The 19980-nt window shown below is 42.9% G+C and overlaps 1 protein-coding gene across 2 annotated transcripts in view; it reads left to right on the top strand.

Annotated features, from left to right (window-relative positions):
- The window catches only part of LOC109877959 (VPS10 domain-containing receptor SorCS3), a 205722-nt gene that overhangs the window by 95165 nt on the left and 90577 nt on the right, over nucleotides 1-19980 (top strand). For both annotated transcript variants that reach the window (XM_031799705.1, XM_031799706.1), the window contains exon 2: nucleotides 4398-4465. In XM_031799705.1, the coding sequence (XP_031655565.1) occupies nucleotides 4398-4465 (68 nt within the window). The remainder of the gene's footprint in view (nucleotides 1-4397; nucleotides 4466-19980) is intronic.

Below are 19980 nucleotides of genomic sequence, written 5' to 3'. Positions count from 1 at the left end.
AGGAGAGCGGGTATGAGATGATGTTAAGAGAGGAGGCAAGGGTCTGGTCAATAAAGTTCCCCTTGGCACCGGAATCCACTAAGGCTGGTGACAGAGTACATGAGGGACATCAACTAGTGTGATGGACACCAACAAGGGTTTAGCAGAAAGTGATGAAGAGGGAATACTCACTCCTGTCCCAGGAGTTGGGAGATCATGTGACAATCCCTCTGCTCTTGTGGATCCCAACGTTGTAAAGTAACAGACACCACTGGAGCTGGTGCCCTCCTTGACCACAATAAAGACAGAGCCCCATCTGTCTCCGTCTGTGTCGCTCTGCCGCAGGGAGATGTGTGACCTCTACCTCCATGGGTTCAGGCTCTGATCCAGAGTGTTCACTGAGGGAGGGAGAGAAGCGATGAGAGTACCGATGCTCCCAAAGTGGGTTATCCAGACGGATGGCCGTTGCGAGGTCCAATGAGAGGTGCATCCAAGGAGAGGTTGTCGTCTCGACAGGTTAGTTCCTTCTGGACCTGCTCGCGCAGCCCTCTTCCGAATAGCATAGGAAACGCCGGCTCATTCCATCCACTGGGTGCTTTTACTGTCCGGAAGGTGAGAGTGTACTCGGCAGCTGTCTGTTCCTCCTGTCGCAATTGGAGTAGGCGCTCACCCCCGTCTCTGCCTTCCTTTGGATGATCGATGATACATTTGATCAGAGCCATGAACCCCTCATTTGAATCTAGCTCCTCCTCTCCTCTCTCCCAGATGGCCGTAGCCGGCCTCCCAGTCAGCAGAGAATTAACAGTGGCAACCTTGTACCTCTCGGTTGTAGGGGCTCCCATCTGGTGGGCAAAGTAGAGGGAGCACTGAAGTAGGAAACCCCGGCATTTACAGTAGATGGGTTGTAGTCATATTCATCTAGGGGGGACAAACGAGCATCTCTGACCTGAGCGGGTTGCTGAATGGGCTGTTGTGCTGGCTTGTTGGGTCAACTGCCTGTAGAATATCCTCTGCTAGTTGACTGCAATGACTCCAAGGTATGTTTGAGACATTGCACACTGCAAAGAACCTCTTCCATAGCCGTCCCCAGTTGTGCCAGCTGGTTGTGGTGTTGAGGAAGAAGGCATCCCTGCTCATCGACCCATATTCTGTTTTCCTGCTGCTTCCATTGTTTGAGTCAGTAGTCTGTAACGAAGACGCTGAGAGTCGAGAAGCAGGTGTTACATTTAATAAAACAACAAACATGGAATGAGACAATATAGCAGTGGCATCTACACATAAACACATAAACAATACTGACTGGGGAAAGAACCTAAGGGAGTGAGGTAATGGAGTCCAGGTGTGCCTCATGATGAAGTGGTTAGTATATCGGGGATGCGAACGCCAGAGGGGGAGTAGAGTGACATCACTTTATCATTATGGGGTATTGTGTGTAGATGGCTGAGAAAACATATATATTCAATCCATTTTGAATTCAGGCTGTAACTAAACAAAATGTGGAATAATTCAAGGGGTATGAAAACTTTCTGAAGGCGCCGTAGCTAAATTCTAAGTGTGCAATCAAGTAGAATAGATACTGAAGTCTTTGAATGAGAGGAATCGTTGTGTAAACAGGCAGAGGTCTCCTTAACCTACATCTATGCACGTGTCTCAAGAAAAAAATAAGATATAATCAGCAAATGGTCAACTACTACTACATTCATGTTTTAATGATTATTATGTGATATGTTCCATAACGCCGCTACTGTGTGGTTATTGCAAGAATGGTGCAACACTGTGGTCGCAATTCTGCGCCAGTTTATCCACAAGGACACAGACATTCTGAGGTGTTATTTTATTAGCCAGGCGTTTCCACCACACCACACTGATTTAACACTCCTGAGGGACTAGATACTCATTCACTATTCACTGCTGAAAAGCACAGTTAATTTAGTGTCCTTGTAACCGTGCCGCATAGCTTTGACCCCGGCGATAGACACCAGCAGTTTGCGAGGCTAATACAATTAAACTTCCGATTGGCTTGGAGGAGATATGAACTGTTTTCTCAAAGTCATTAGTGACCTATCATTAGCGTGCCGCAGAGCTAAATCAGCATTCAAAGTTGTGTTCGCTACTTTGAATTGGGTCTTTGTGGACATGGGACATTTAGTTATGCAAATAACATGTTTTCACCACAGTTGGTTAATTGCGAGGCAACAAGCTGACATTTTCTTCCATGCATTGCCGGTCAATTAGGGTTTTCGAAGAGGGGAGAGTATACTTGAAAAAAGGCTGCCTAGTGAAATGTAATTCTTTACAGTTTGTGTCATTCGTATTGCATTGAATCCATTGTCAGTCGACTAAACAGAACCAACAAAGATCGGCATTATGTAAACAAACTTGACAATATGTTTCAAGGAGTTGCTGAATGTTCAGTATTCTTTGCAACCGCCCCACATTTATTGATTTCACCGTTTGTATTCCGTTTGTGGCATTTCGGAGACATGATTATGATTTTCATGACGGTGATACAAGCTGACAGGATAAAAGTATTCTCTGGGATTTCAGCTGGTGCCCCAGTTATTCAATGTGCATTTTCTATTCATGCTGTCATGGAGGGGGACTGCTTCCTGTCTGTGTGGTGCCACCCCCTGGCAGAGGAGAGCAAGCTTGTCTGACAAAACATCAGACCCCTTCAGAAATCTCCATACACAGGAGCATGCAAGCGCACACACACACATGCATACGTACACACACACACACACACACACACACACACACACACACACACACACACACACACACACACACACACACACACACACACACACACACACACACACACACACACACACACTCTCACTATCAACACTCCAAGAAAAGCTCCGTTTTGCTTTGCATATTACAGGCATGGCATGAATCCAATTTCCTTCTTCTACGTTATTATTCCTCTCTCTCTACATTGCCCTCTCTGGCAGTGCAATCTTGCTTGGCCTGAACCATCTGCTCACAGTCTTAGGAGGAGCAGAGAGGCCCCGGGGTGGTGGCACCGTCTCTCAGAGAGAACCATCAGTGGCTCCCCAGTGAGGTCCAGGCCAGTCCTTGGGGCTCTTAAGGCCTAGCCAGGCTAGTGAGGCCAAGCCTGGAGCCTGTACACATGAACCACCGAGGTCAGATCTAACAACTGGTGTAGGCTTTATTCCCTTCTCCCTCCTGAGTTCCATTTTCCTGATGCATATCTCTAAATGTAGTCAGGCAAGATGAAGAGAGACAGCTAGCGAATCACCTTGCAGCGAAGTGACTCAAGTCAGGCTTGTCGGTTTACTTTAAGGAAGCATACGCTTGGCGCAAAGCGGGGGACGGTAACAAGAGACAAGTATTCAAATAAATAATTAAAGACAGATTCTATTTGGTTTGAAACGTTAGATAACAAAGCGACTGCTGTGAAAATAGCATTTATTATGTAAAAACTCATCCCTCCGTGCGCACTTTCAAGTCATCTGTGTCGTGACAAATGGTAAGTAATTAAGGTTCGAGTCATTCTGTTCCATGTTCTTGTATTTAACAAATTCCAGCATCAACCTTGGAATTAACGACGCAACCCGGAGGTGGTAATGTAAATCGTTAGTAACGCTGTGACCATCTGGCTGTTGTGGCATTTATATAAAGACAGTGTTGTCTTCCCAATATTACTCTTCGTTTGTCTCCTCCACAGACTCCATATGTGCCCAGGTTATAGCCTACCATATGCTGAATTCCAAATCAATCCCTTGGCCCTTTCTACCCACTAGCCTCTTCTGTAGATCTATGATAGGTTAGGCTGGATAGGTTTAAGCAGAATGGTAATAACATTTTAACAATTTGCCTTCTAATAGGTGGGGGGGGGATTTTTGCCATACAGCTTGGACCTACAGTAATACAGGAATACAGGAATACAGGAATACAGGAATACAGGAATACAGGAATATAATCCTGCAGCACAAGGAAATGTAAATGATTATGTGAATTATAAGTATATATATATATATATTTTACATTGCAAACTTCATAAGCCTTTTTAAATGTTAAATACACTACAAGTTGAACATTTCCTACATGACAGCCTAGGAGGAGTTATAGGGGTTGATTTTGGATTCTGTGATGGACGCCACTTCAGGCTTCACCGAGTCCAAAAAACACCGAGTTCTCTGGTCCTCTGTTGTGATATCAAATCTGACCAAAGCTATGGGAACAGAGGGGCTGACTGCAGGATCATGCTTGTTTTTGTTGTTTATGCTGGTTTTGATTGTTTTTTAATAGAATACGTAGGTTGGTGTTCTTCTAAGAGAATATAACATAAGTGTGCCAAGTCTCTCTTGTCTTCTCAGAGAATAACCTGTGGCAATTCTTAAAGGCTTATAACATACTTATAACACCTGTGATGTCTGTTTTGTTTCCAGGTGATCCTGATTCTGACCAAACTCTACGACTTTCACCTGGGGAGTGTTACAGAGAGCACCTTGTGGAGGTAAGACAGTAGCCTTTCTTCATATCTCCTTCTCTCTCACTTCCTCTCTCCCTCTTTCTTTCCCTCCCTCCCCTGACACGTATTCAGAATCATCATAGGAACAATAGTGCAGTGCCCCTCCATCTTTCTCTCTCCCTACCCCTTTTCTCTTTCTCTCTTCCCTCACTGCTTTGTACAAGACTGCTAGATACAAAGCAGCATTGCACTACTGAGCATTGGGCAGGGTGCCCCAGGTGAACAATGACTAGTCTCTGCTCTTGTGACTGCATGTTTAACATGATGTACCACTGATGTACCTCTGTCCCCCTTCCACTTTCCCAGGGAGACTAACACAAAAACAACACTGAGTAACACAAGCGCATTAAAAATACACTGACAAAAGGAGAATGATATAAGCCCCCTTTGAGTCAATGGGAAGCTATGAGCATTACCACCATCAATATATTTTTGTACCGGTGTACCGGACAGGTTGTCTTCATTCATTACTTTCGTTACTGTTTTTTCTTGTTCTTTTTGCTGGTAACTGTAGTGGTGACACAGTAAGAGCTTGTGGTCCTTTCAGGCAATTGTGTGTGTCAACACAATGAAAGTTGAATGATTCTTGTAAGATTATAGCGATGCGGCTCTCGGTGTGTTTGTGGGACCCAGATAGTTAGACTGTGACGTGCGTAGCTAACTCTCCTGTTGAGTGAGTCAGACTGACGACAAGGAAGAGAGATGGAAGGAGAGAAGGGGAAGGAGAGAGAGGGAAGTAGAGAGAGGGAAGAAACAGACATTCCTAATTTAATGTTCTGTGTTTTGTTATTCCAAGACTTACATTTAGTGAAAACTATAAAACCCTTGTTTTTTTTCCATGTGTTTCAGTACAGCATTTATTTTCCATTGTGTAACAAGGGAGGATTCAATCTTCATCTTTTTTTGTTCATTTCATTTCATTTCAATTCATATTTGTATTATTGTTAGTTACACATAATACTGCACCATGTTTGACTCCAGTACAGACTCCAGTAATTGGGCTTGTTTAGATTGCCAGCTACAACACTATCCATTACAGTTACTAGATACCTGTCCAAAATTGTAATCAGTAACGTAACTTTTGGATTACCGAAACTCAGTAATGTCATGACTCACCTGTGAAGATCTGAAGGATCAGGTTACAGTGGGTCCACTCTACAGCGCCCTCTCTCTCCCATGGAGGAGGAGAGGGGTGAAGTTGGCCGTTTTATGACTGTCGTAAATACCTTGTAGAAACTCTCCCTCTGGGCTTTGCAGGAGGAGGGGAAAGAAACCTCTTTGTTACAAGGAGATTCCTCCCACCAAAACGGTAACATCAAAAGGTTGAATAATGAAACACTATTTCTGTAATCCAAACAGTTGGAATAGCCCTTGGGTACTGAAAGAACAATTGTCAGATCAGTTGTTGTTTTGGGATCTCATTAAGGATGGTATAACAACATAACTGTATCTCTGAATGTGTATATTTCCCAGTTATCAGATTTACATCTAAATGTTGTGGAACTTATATGATTAAATATGAGAAGATGTGAGAAGATGAAATGTGCCTTCTAAATTAGAATTGTTTTTCATATAAAAGTTTGAACCAGTCAGTTACCGCACCCACGTGAGCACAGACATTATGTCGACGTCATAGAACGGCCCGTTTGCCAGAGTGCTTAAAAGGACTGGAGGACGGGAGTCCCCACGTTGAAATGGCTACAACTCTATAGACCAGTTACATGCAACGTGAGCTGAAAGGTACGAATGGTTAGAAACTCTGAAACTCTCTGTCCATATTTACGATGGGCGTATTTTTCACATGTATGTACAATAAGCCCACTATCTGTCTCTCCCACTGTCTTTCCCGCTCTTTATTTGCCACCACCCCTTTCCATTGTCTACCAAGCCATCATATCAGGTTAGTCCACGAGGGACTTTTCATTGCATTGTCTAGTGATCAATGTGTGAGCTATCCTGTTTGTGTGTTTATGTAATTCTGCGTGATTATTTAGTTAGTTAGTTAATATATAATTAAGCCAATTTGTGTATAGCTGATTCATCATTTATTCTAGGGTTCATGCAAATATCCAAGAGTTTGCAACATTCAGAATGAGACTGAAGGTAAATACAATGAATTAATTGACTGTGACTAATGTAAGATATATTTATATCTTTAGAGTTTAGTTGGGAGATAGTAACTGGTTAAATAACTTTTTTCTGTGGTGCCCCAAATTACTACTTAATTAATTGTTATACGATTGAAGGTGGTATGTAATCAGTTTAGAAAATAACATGCAAACATTAATTATAGTCATGACACGACAGTAACGTAGTCTGATTACTTTCTGTTACTTTTAGATGACCTTCCCCTGTATCACAATCGGCCATGATTGGGAGTCCCATAGGGCGTCGTCTGGGTTTGGCCAGTGTAGGCCGTCATTCTAAATTACAATTGGTTCTTAACTGACTTTCCTAGTTAAATAAAGGTTCAAAAATATATTAAAAAATAAGAGGCATTAGAAGATGACAAAAATATATGTTACCAATTGAATGACATCTATTTCAGGATGAATCAATGTTAAAGTTTACATAGCTGGCCATATATGGATGTTAAATCTTACTTTACAGGTTGGTTATGTAGGCTTCTTCTAACCCATCACTTTCTACCTGTCACGTCCTGACCATAGAAAGCCTATATTTTCTATGGTAGAGTAGGTCAGGGTGTGACTAGGGGTTTTAGTCTAGTTGATTATTTATATGTGGGGTTCTAGGTTTAATTTTCTATGTTGGGGTTTGTGTATGATTCCCAATTAGAGGCAGCTGGTAATCGTTGTCTCTAATTGGGGATCATACTTAAGTTGCATTTTTTATTTAGTGCACGTAGCATCTCCTTAGTCACGGTTCATTGTTCGTTTATTGATTATTGTTTTGTGAGTTTTATTTAATAAACATGCGGAACTCAACATACTCTGCACCTTGGTCCGACATTCATTATTATAACGATTGTGACACTACCACATATAATAATACAATTAAATTATATATTTACATTAAAAACCTAAGTCTATCAGTATTCTAGTCATTACAATAAATGTTATACCCCTTGATCTTCAACAATAGGACTTGGAAATGTGGAAGTATAGATTAGCCAAATTGTTTTACCTGAGCATGACCCCAAAACGAAGGACGTATTAGCAAGGCCTACTCTGTGGTTTTACGATTTTGTTGTCCTGGAGGACTGAATGGAATCATTAATTCGACCTAATAAATAAATGCTGCGCTCATGTAATGGCATGCTTTGATCACTACTGAAAAGTGCTATTTACATGTGAAAAATGAATGCCATTTGCTGCATTTGCTATAGTCCTATTGTTTACCTTTTTGTTGGTGACACTTTCATATCTTGATAATATGTAGCTGTTTAAAGGGCAAATCCACAGATGAAACAATAACAAAACGGACACCCTGCATCTGTTTTGGTAAAATGCTGAGGGGTGGACCTGGAGAAATGTAACCACTCTCAGATTAATAGGCAGAGCTATGGATGCAAGTGTTGAACATCCATGATATTAAAAGCATTGTTTTAACCATGTTATGAGGCTATACAGTGTTTGTTTACATTTACACTGTTTACAAAAATTGGGGGTAAAGCAAGCTTATATTTTGGGTTCTCATGGAGTGTGACAGTTGAAGTAAGCTCATGAGCCATGTATAAGTTATATTCTTCAAGAATCAATGGATAACTGTCACACGATCTGTAGTTGCTACATCCATTTTTGGACTTATACATTATTTATAAGTCCAAAAATGGATGTAGCAACTACAGATTCCCCCTTTCTATCAAAAGGGTGCAAGTTTGAGCATGTATCCATTAGGCCTATGGATTTTTTTTATCAGCATGAATTAGATGGAGCATTAAAAGCCCCACTTTTATTCCATAGGCTTGGATCCACAATATGCAGCTGTTGCAAGTGTGCATTTGGTTTGGTGTGCATTTGGACTGGCTGTCCACTGGTTTCAAAAACAATGATTTATAGGGTGCTTAAACTTCTTGAATTCAACCATTAAACAATGGTGTAATAATCCAACAGGGGCAGGCAATAGACAGGTCAAGGCAGGCAGGGGTCAGTAAATAAGAGGTGGGGCAACGGTACAGTGGTTTGCAAAAGCATTCACCCCTTTGGCATTTTTCCTATTTTATTGCCTTATGACCTGGAATTAAAATAGATTTTTGGGGGTTTGTATCATTTGATTTACACAACATGCTTACCACTTTGAAGATGCAAAATATTTTTTATTGTGAAACAAACAAGAAATAAGACAAAAAGACAGAAAACTTGACCGTTCATAACTATTCACCCCCCCCCCCCCCCAAGTCAATACTTTGTAGAGGCACCTTTTGCAGAAATTACAGCTGCAAGTCTCTTGGTGTATGTCTCTATCCCATTTAGCCACTGGGATTTTTGCCCATTCTTCAAGGCAAAACTGCTCCAGCTCCTTCAAGGTGGATGGGTTCCGCTTGTGTACCGCAATCCTTAAGTCATACCACAGATTCTCAATAGGACTGAGGTCTGGGCTTTGACTACGCCATTGCAAGACATTTAAATGTTTCCCCTTAAACCACTCGAGTTTTGCTTTAGCAGTATGCATAGGGTCATTGTCCTGCTGGAAGGTGAACCTCCATCCCAGTCTCAAATCTCTGGAAGACTGAAACAGGTTTCCCTCAATAATTTCCCTGCATTTAGCGCCATGTATCATTCCTTCAATTCTAACCAGTTTCGCAGTCCCTGCCGATGAAAAACATCCCCACAGCATGATGCTGCCACCACCATGCTTCACTGTGGGGATGGTGTTCTCGGGGTGATGCGAGGTGTTGGGTTTGCGCTAGATATAGCGTTTTCCTTGATGGCCAAAAAGCTACATTTTAGTCTCATCTGACCAGAGTACCTTTTGGCGAACTCCAAACGTGTTTGCTTATTTTCTTCTTTAAGCAATGTTTTTTGCTGTCCACTCTTCCGTAAAGCCCAACTCTGTGGAGTATATGGCTTAAAGTGGTCCTATGGACAGATACTCCACTCTCCGTTCTGATAGCTTTGCAGCTCATTCAGGGTTGTCTTTGGTCTCTTTGTTGCCTCTCTGATTAATGCCCTCCTTGCCTGGTCCGTGAGCGGCCCTCTCTTGGCAGGTTTGTTGTGTTGCCATTTCTTTCCATTTTTAATGATGGATTTAATGGTGCTCTGTGGGATGTTCAAAGTTTCTGATATTTTTCAATAACCCAACCCTGATCTGTACTTCTCCACAGCTTTGTCCCTGACCTGTTTGGAGAGCTCCATGGTCTTCATGGGGCCGCTTGCTTGGTGGTGCCCCTTTTGTAGTGGTGATGCAGACCCTGGGCCTTTCAGAACAAGTGTATATATACTGAGATCATGTGACACCTACATTGCACACAGGTGGACTTTATTTAACTATTTATGTGACTTCTGAAGGTAATTGGTTGTACCAGATCTTAGGGGCTTCTTAGCAAAGGGGGTGAATACAGTGAGGGAAAAAAGTATTTGATCCCCTGCTGATTTTGTACGTTTGCCCATTGACAAAGAAATGATCAGTCTATAATTTTAATGTTAGGTTTATTTGAACAGTGAGAGACAGAATAACAACAACAAAAAATCCAGAAAAACACATGTCAAAAATATTTGCATTTTAATGAGGGAAATACGTATTTGACCCCTCTCAATCAGAAAGATTTCTGTCTCCCAGGTGTCTTTTATACAGGTAACGAGCTGAGATTAGGAGCACACTCTTAAAGGGAGTGCTTCTAATCTCAGTTTGTTACCTGTATAAAAGACACCTGTCCACAGAAGCAATCAATCAGATTCCGAACGCTCCACCATGGCCAAGACCAAAAAGCTCTCCAAGCATGTCAGGGACAAGATTGTAGACCTACACAAGGCTGGAATGGGCTACAAGACCATCGCCAAGCAGCTTGGTGAGAATGTGATAACAGTTGATGTGATTATTCACAAATGGAAGAAACACAAAAGAACTGTCAATCTCCCTCGGCCTGGGGCTCCATGCAAGATCTCACCTCGTGGAGTTGCAATGATCATGAGAACGGTGAGGAATCAGCCCAGACCTACACTGGAGGATCTTGTCAATGATCTCAAGGCAGCTGGGACCTTAGTCACCAAGAAAACAATTGGTAACACACTACGCCGTGAAGGATGGAAATCCTGCAGTGCCCGCAAGGCCCCCCTGCTCAAGAAAGGACATATACATGCCCGTCTGAAGTTTGCCAATGAACATTTGAATGATTCAGATGACAACTGGGTGAAAGTGTTGTGGCCAGATGAGACCAAAACGGAGCCCTTTGGCATCAACTCAACTCGCTGTGTTTGGAGGAGGAGGAATGCTGACTATGACCCCAAGAACACCATCCCCACAGTCAAACATTATTCTTTGGGGGTGTTTTTCTGCTAAGGGGACAGGACAACTTCACCGCATCAAAGGGACGATGGACGGGGCCAAGTACCGTCAAATCTTGGGTGAGAACCTCCTTCCCTCAGCCAGGGCATTGAAAATGGGTCGTGGATGGGTATTCCAGCATGACAATGATCCAAAACACACAAGGCAACAAAGGAGTGGCTCAAGAAGAAGCACATTAGGGTCCTGGAGTGGCCTAGCCAGTCTCCAGACCTTAATCCCATAGAAAATCTGTGAGAGGGAGCTGAAGGTTCGAGTTGCCAAACGTCAGCCTCGAAACCTTAATGACTTGGAGAAGATCTGCAAAGAGGAGTGGGACAAAATCCCTCCTGAGATGTATGCAAACCTGGTGGCCAACTCCAATAAATGTCTGACCTTTGTGATTGCCAACAAGGGTTTTGCCACCAAGTACTAAGTCATGTTTTGCAGAGGGGTCAAATACTTATTTCCCTCATTAAAATTCAAATCAATTTATAACATTTTTGACATGCGCTTTTCTGGATTTTGTTGTTGTTATTCTGTCTCTCATTGTTCAAATAAACCTACCATTAAAATGATATTTCTTTGTCAGTGGGCGAAAGTACAAAATCAGCAGGGGATCAAATACTTTTTCCCCTCACTGTAAATATGCACGCACCATTCTTTTGACTATTTTGTTTATGTCTGTTACTTGTAATAAAAAAATATATTTCAATGACAGGATGTAATGCAACAAAATTGGAAAAACGCCACGGGGGATGAATACTTTTGCAAGGCACTGTACAGGACGGCAGGCTCACGGTCAGGGTAGGCAGAGGTCAATAATCCAGAGCTGGGGCAAAGGTACAGGTCAGCAGGTCAGCAGAGTGGTAAGGCAGGCAGGCTTAGGGTTAGGGCAGGCAGAGTGGTAAGGCAGGCAGGCTTATTGTCAGAGGCAGGCAGAGTGGTCAGCAGGCAGGCTTAGGGTCAGGGGCAGGCAGAGTGGTCAGGCAGGCGGGCTCAGAGTCAGGACAGGCAGAGTGGTAAGGCAGGCAGGCTTAGGGTCAGGGGCAGGCAGAGGGGTAAGGCAGGCAGGCTTATTGTCAGGGCAGGCAGAGTGGTAAGGCAGGCAGGCTTAGGGTCAGGGGCAGGCAGAGTGGTCAGGCAGGCGGGCTCAGAGTCAGGACAGGCAGAGTGGTAAGGCAGGCAGGCTTAGGGTCAGGGGCAGGCAGAGCGGTCAGGCAGGCAGGCTCAGAGTCAGGACAGGCAAGGGTACCAACCAGGAGGGCGAGAAAAAGAGAGACTGGGAAAAGCAGGGGCTGAGACAAATCCGCTGGTTGACTTGACAAACAAGATGAACTGGCAAATGACAAGAAGAGAACACAGGTATAAATGCACAGGGGATATTGGGGAAGATGAGCGACACCTGGAGAGGGGTGGAGACAATCACAAAGACAGGTGAAACAGATCAGGGTGTGACAGTTATTGGGTTCAAATACACATTTAGATTTGTGAACAGCTATCCACAACAACCACAATCCATAAGCCGCAAATAGCTACATGAGAGAGCAGCAGTGTGATTTGGCAGGTACAGTTGCCTAGTGGTTAGAGCGTTGGGCCAGTAACCGGAATGTTGCTGGATCGAATCACCAAGCTGACAAGATAAAAAAATCTCTTGTTCTCTTGTTCATGGCAGTTAACCCTCTGTTCCCTGGGTGCCGAAGACGTGGATGTCGATTATGGCGTCCCCCCGCACCCCTCTGATTCAGAGGAGTTGGGTTAAATGCGGAAGACACATTTCAGTTGAATACAATCAGTTGGACAGCTGACTAGGTATCCCCATTTCCCAATGCGCTATGTAGATATCACAAACTGCAGTCATCCTTACCTCCAAACATTTATTCAAGCTGGATAATCTTTGGGTGCCGACAGCAGTCGCACCATTGGAAGACATAACATGGACTTTAGCATACAAAAAAGCCTATTCCTGCTCATTTCCCGCGATCCATCAAACACATTTGGTGTGTCATCATAGTGTTCTCTGACTTGTGGTCAGACACTCTCAGGTGGAATAGACTGAAACTTGTGCCTTTTTTCAATGCGGATTTGTAACGAGATTCGTCTTCCTCTGATGCGGAGTGTGAAGGATCGGACCAATATGCAGCGTGGTACGTGTCCATGTTGAAATTTATTAACACTGAACACATAAAACAAAATAACAAGGAGAACGAACGAAAATGAAACCACCACTAAAATGGGGAAAACATGCTGCCTAAGTATGATTCTCAATCAGAGACAACGAACGACCCCTGCCTCTGATTGAGAACCATACCAGGCCAAACACATAAATACTACATAGAAAAAACAACATAGACTACCCACCCCAACTCACGCCCTGACCAAACTAACACAAAGACATAAAGGAACTAAGGTCAGAACGTGACAGGATTTGAATGTTATTGAGAAAACAGAGAAGTGTCAAAGATTTTGTTTCGCAAACATCCTTTCTGAATTTCAAAGTAATCCTCAAAGTAATCATCTAGTTTTTCAAAAGTATCTGTAATCCGATTACAATTTTTTTCTGGTAATTTAACGGATTAGAGTTACAGTTCTTCACATGTATCTGTTCCTCCACAACCCTGACTTTATCTGTATGTGGCTATGGGATTTCAAGGTTAATACCTCTCTTCAGAACACATCCACCCTTCTTTTATGAGGAGGTTTTCAGAGAGAAATACAGACGAAAATAAGACTGACAATGACAACTGGTTTGTATGGTTTTTCCTTGTGCAGTCGTCCAGCCATCTGATAACGTAAGCATGCTCCTCTTCCCTCTCCATCCCCTTATTAGACGCTTGATTGTGGTCTTAATGATGTGCTGTAAGGTGAAGTCATATGATGACAACAGACAGGAATTACTGTTAATAAAAGTGACATTATGCAATATTATAATGATCTGAAATGGGATTGCACTGTACAAGTGGATGTCGAATGCAATGGATATCGAGTCTGGTAATTATTTCATGTTGTGAGAAGTGTGAAGTGGTATTGTTAGGTTAGAAGGTTAGATTAATTGTGTAATTGTGAAATTAAGTGTACTGTATAACACAACATACAGTATTTTAAGGGCATTTATGGGCATTTGTTTTAGTGAGTCTCTGTCACACATTTCTATGAATACTTTCCCAGCTGAAATGTATCACAGTTCAAAGCTCTCCTGCTGTGAATTAGAGTGTGTCAATTCGCTCCTTAAATGTCCCGTGAAAGAAAGAAAACCTTTAAAATGTCTGGGTAGGCTGCTATCAGATAAGCTGCTGTGTCTACTGAGAAAAAAGTGGCTACTGTACGAGGAACTCAGAAGGCATCAGTGCCATGGTGAAGGGTATATACTCTGAACAAAGCTCTGGCTGACTAGACGTGCAGGTCTTCTGAATGTAACATGTAGTGATTTGGAGTGGAGAGGATTCCCCTGCAGTCAAATAGTGGAATAGGGACAGAGAGAGAGAGAGAGAGAGAGAGAGAGAGAGAGAGAGAGAGAGAGAGAGAGAGAGAGACGAGAGAGAGAAAAGTGAGAGACGAGCAAGACAGAAGATACAGAGAGAAAGACAAGAAAGAGAAAGACAGAAAGAGAAAGGTTAATCTGGGCCATCCCTTCCATCTCTCCCTTCCCATTTAAACGCTCCTTCCCCCCATCCCAAATGTGCCACTGTGGGGTCAGGCAGGGGTGAGGAGTGACAACCTTTCAAATGACATCATTTTGCTAAGCTCACTCACTCAGAGGCTGGCTGATATTTCACAGGTCAGTGCCTATAATAAGGCCTGTGTCGCAGAGAGAAGGGGACCTACCTGATGTCTCTGATCTATTACAATTGGACTTGGACGTTACCTCAAAACCCCAGAGGCGCTATAGAACTTTTTTATTGGAATCCAATACTTCCTCAAGCAGGAACTCTCAGAAAAGGCCTATGACTGAGATCTGATTATGATATTTAATTTCAACATCTGACGTTATAGGTTTTCAGATCGATTCTCATATGTTGTCGAATATCTATGTTTATCATATTGTGTTATCATCATGTTGAGGCGCATACAGTATATTCCATACCAAAGCTGCTCAATCTAGATTATTCATAAGCAGATCCAGGACTCGGCTCAAAATGAAGAATTTGCCAAAACAGTCCTTTTGCGTCAACAGATAGGCTTTAGTCCGTGGCATTGTAACGATTTGAAAGAATTCCTTGATAAACAATATCTACATCTTCCGTTTTACAGTGAAACTGCTATGAAAAACACTCACAGGTTTGCCCTCCATATGGGATTTCTAGTCATTTCAATGGGCACATTCTTCTCCCCTCCCATTTCCTGGTGTCTGTTACACTAATCACTCATTCTATTATAGAAGAGGTTATTTATGTAGCTCCTTTCTCTCAATATTTAAATTCAACCCTTTTAATTACATACTCTGGGGTTTCCACCCATATCCTGAAGCACACTCTAATTTACATTCTGTCATAAGAGTAAATGGTTGGATTTCATCACCAGCTCTAACCGCCAGCAGGCTTATATTACACGTTTTCAATACAAATGCAACTCAAGAGCAGCTCCCTTTTAAATCCGCAGCTCTCGGATTTGTTCGTGGTTATCAGGTTAAAATATCATCAAGCCACCACGTGTCGGAAATAAAGGTTAATTGATTGATCCTCTTGAGCGTGAGCTTAATTGATTGTTTTTTCGTGCGGCACAGAAGTTGTCATTCGATCTCTACGACCCTCTACCTCGTTGTTGTGATACTAGGTTTGTTTTGGGGTTTCTAACTCACTGGACTTAATAAGTCCATGTACAGGCCAGTGTGTACTAGTACAAATTGTACACTGACCCATGCATGCAGACAGTACTGTACATGTTGCCTCAGACATGATAATGCAATGTTTTGTAATCTATCTGGCCTACAAGTTATGCAGTGTGTGGTCTTAGAAGTCTTGAGTAAACCACTGGGTTTCTGACATAAATACTACAAGAAAGGCTACTTTCTGACAACTGTTGTTAGGGGTCCTGATTGGTTGCCTGTGGTTGCTTGCTGTTGATGTGGGCCTACGTGTGTGTGTTGTTTTTAGTTTGCCTACCAATTGCCCCTACCACATGATAGTGAAACCACAGAGCTGTCATGGATGCCATTTAGATTATGGATGGACTTTTGCGAACTCTGTGACAGAGTTCTGAGAATATTCCGGGGACTGAGAGAAGGTGACTGTCACGAACGTCGTAGTGAGGAGACCAAAGCGTAGCGTGAATCCATACTTTTAATGTAAGACGAAAATAACACGAAGTACACTAAACAAACAAAACAGAATATCAAAACGACCGTGACCACTATAAACACTGAGTGTAAACATGCAACATCACATAGACAATAACCCACAAAATACACAAAGATGGCTGCCTAAATATTGTTCCCAATCAGAGACAATGATAAACACCTGCCTCTAATTGAGAACCAATCTAGGCAACCATAGACATATATAAACACCTAGATGAAAACAACCCCATAAACCTACAAAACCCCTAGACAGTACAAAAACACATACATCACCCATGTCACACCCTGACCTAACCAAAACAATGAAGAAAACAAAGAATACTCAGGTCAGGGCGTGACAGTGACAGGGATGTGTCAAGAGAGAACAAGAAGAACTGCCTCAATGCCAGCCAGACTTATCTGATCCCTGTGAACCTGGCCTGGAAAACAACATTATCCATTTCAATGAAAAAGATTAGTCACGATGTTACTTCTTCACCCTTCTCTTCCTGAAGTTTTGGGAAGATTTTTCTTTACTTCGTCCTTCAGATCAACTCAGCCCACCTCCCCATGATGCCTGAGTTATAATTTCCACATGATAGGCTCTGAAACTACTTATAGAGAGGGAGAAGGAGGAAATAGATCAAGGATGTAAGAGGTGGAATATTGCTTCCTCTCACTTTCACTCTCTCTGAGAGTTCTCCTTTTTTGTCGTAAGGTCGTTGTCCTGTTGGATGGTGAACCTTCGCCCCAGTCTGAGTGCTCAGGAGCAGGTTTTCATCAAGGATCTCTCTGTACTTTGCTCCGTTCCTCTTTCCCTCGATCTTGACTAGTCTGCCTGTCCCTGACGCTGTAAAATATCCCCACAGCATGATGCTTCTACCACCATGCTTCACCATAGGGATGGTGCCAGGTTTCCTGTAGATGTGACACTTGGCATTCAGGCCAAAGAGTTGAATCTTCTTTCTTCCTATAAAATCCTGATTGGTTGAGCTCTGCAGAGATGGTTGTCCTTCTGGAAGGTTCTCCCATCTCCACAGAGGAGCTCTGGAGCTCTATAAGAGTGACCATTAGGTTCTTGGTCACCTCCCTCACCAAGGCCCATTCCCTCCCGATTGCTCAGTTTGGCCAGGCAGCCAGCTTTTGGAAGAGTCTTGGCGGTTCCAAACTTCTTTCATGATTGAGGCCACTGTGTTCTTAGGGACCTTCAAGGCTGCAGACACATTTTGGTGCCCTTTCCCAGATCTGTGTCTTAATTAATACAATCCTGTCTCGGAGCTCTACGTACAATTCCTTCGAACGCATGGCATTGTTATTGCTCTGAGTGTCAACTGTGGGACCTTATATATGCATGTGTGTGCCTTTCCAAATCGTGTCCAATCAATTGAATTTACCACAGATAAATGTTTCAAGTTGTAGAAACATCTCAAGGATGATCAATGCATACAGGCTCTACCTGAGCTCATAGCAAAGGGACTGAATACTTATGGAAATAAAGTATTTCAGTTTGTTATTTGTAATACATTTGTAAAAAAAAATCTGATTCCGTACAATCATCGCTAATGCTAAAGTGCACACGGAAAAAGTGTGTGGAAGCACCTGTGTGGAAACACAACTGTGTGGAAGCACCTGTGTGGAAACACAACTGTGTGGAAGCACCTGTGTGGAAACACAGCTGTGTGGAAGCACCTGTGTGGAAACACAGCTGTGTGGAAGCACCTGTGTGGAAGCACCTGCTTTCAATAGACTTTTGTATTCCTTATTTACTCAAATGTATCCACTATTTTGGCTGTTACCTGTACATTACATAAGAAAATGAAAAACTTCATTTAATCTACTGGCCTCAGCTTCCTCTAGTTGTAAATAATGAACGGGAAACAGTTGTGCTTGTGCCGTATCCGCATAGCCAGAGCAAAGGTCCCACCTAAAGATTATACCCGAAAACCTGCTGCTGTGCCCTGACCCGAGCGTGACTCCACCAAGTCACACACAACAACCTTAATTCATTGTGAGGAAAGGGCAGAGTGCGTGTTAGGGTGTTGTCAGGCAGGAAGAGGTTCTGAGGTGACCACACAATGAGTCAACACTATTGCGTTTCAGGTCATTGGCGATGCTCGGCGATGAGCGGGAAAAGAGCGGATGTCGCTGACTCGCTCGTGGATTTGTCTCGGTGTGACCTAAAACGCTCTCTTCACCCTCGTGCAGAAATAATCACGCCTGGAGGGGGAATCTCAAACTTTTATATGTTTATTGAAAGATTTGTTTTGGAAAAGAGCTTTGTGGAATGTGGAGAACAGGGGAGAACACGAGGTCAAGCTAAATCGCTTGAAGATGCACAGTCACGAGTGAAAGAGGAATGTTGAACGTGACAGAGGTATCAACGAGACCGTATGTGAGGTCACTTAAAAACATCCTCCAAATGTCAGTGTTTCTTCCGCTATAGTTCTTCACAGCACTTCAAGAGTGCATTTGTGAATGAAAGTAATGACACGCAAACATGCCATGAAGGCCACGATAAAAGTGCCTTGAAAAAATGACTTAGGTCCATAGTGAGATTTAAACTTTCATGTCTCATAGTTGTTTTCCCCTGTGTCCAGTAACTTGATCAAAGTGCCATAAAAGTAGGATTTGTGAAATGGAAACGTTCATGTTTTTCCCCCTGTGTCCAATAACTTATGACAAATGCTGTATCTTGTGCTCACTCTTATCTGTTATATCCGTACAGTTCCATGTTAGGATTAGGTACATTGGGAGATTGAAACATTCCTGTCTCATAGTTTTTCTCCTCCTCCAAACTGCTCAGTAACACTTGACAAATAACAATAATACATTTAGGGGGTGCTTATATCTGTCCTGTTACAAGTGTGTCATGGAAATGTGTTTCTTGCATATCCCAACTCCCCCTGAGACACCCGCAGGGAGTGGGGTTACGACCAGGGTCACTATTGCCCAGCGCCCCTGGAGCAATTTGGGTTAAGTGCCTTGATCAAGGGCCCAGCAACATATTTCTCATCTTGTCGGCTCCAGGATTTGAACCAGCGACCTTGCCCAATGCTGTAAACCTCCAGGCTACCTGCAATAGCTATACAGTACCTACAGTACCTTGGTTCTTATCTAACATCTTCATTTCCCACATTGGGAATATTCTTTGACTTCCTAGTTTATTATCAAAAAGCCAGAGAGCCTAGATGGTGTAGTGAATCTGTTTCTGCATCAGACACATTTCCCTGTTCCTGCTGTTGTAGTTTTGTTTCACGCATGGACTGTTTCATATTTCCTCTTCCTGTCTCTGTTGCCTGTTTCTCATTTTTCAAGGTCACTCCAAGTGTCGAGATAAAGAAGAAAAAACACATCTCCTCTCACTGATTGGACCCAGTCAGTAAATGTGAATGTTTTTCCCTCCATTATTCATTCACGCTTGAGTTTCCACCCTCCTACATGTCTCTCACCAACGATCCACTGTGCTCTTCCCGCAAACACCTGCAAATATCTTTATGTACCCTTAATGTGTCAATTCTCCAAAAGTTATTTTCAATTATGCTTCAATGGAGGAGAGATTATTCTACAGCTAGTGTACCTTAGGGGTGAGAAGTGTGTGTGTGTGTGTGTGTGTGTCTCAATGCCTCTGCGTTGTGTATATGTTCCAACAGATAAACACTCTGACAGCTTGTACAATGCTGGTCCCCTTCCTGAGATAAGGTATGCTGATGGCAGCAGAGATGATTAAAAGCTGTATTTGCAGCCTTTGCTCTCGACCCCTTCCTCTGCTGACGCATTCTCTTCA

The sequence above is a fragment of the Oncorhynchus kisutch genome, linkage group LG20 (assembly GCF_002021735.2).
Source record: "Oncorhynchus kisutch isolate 150728-3 linkage group LG20, Okis_V2, whole genome shotgun sequence".
NCBI lineage: Eukaryota > Metazoa > Chordata > Actinopteri > Salmoniformes > Salmonidae > Oncorhynchus > Oncorhynchus kisutch.
This window is presented reverse-complemented; position numbering and strand designations above follow the sequence as displayed.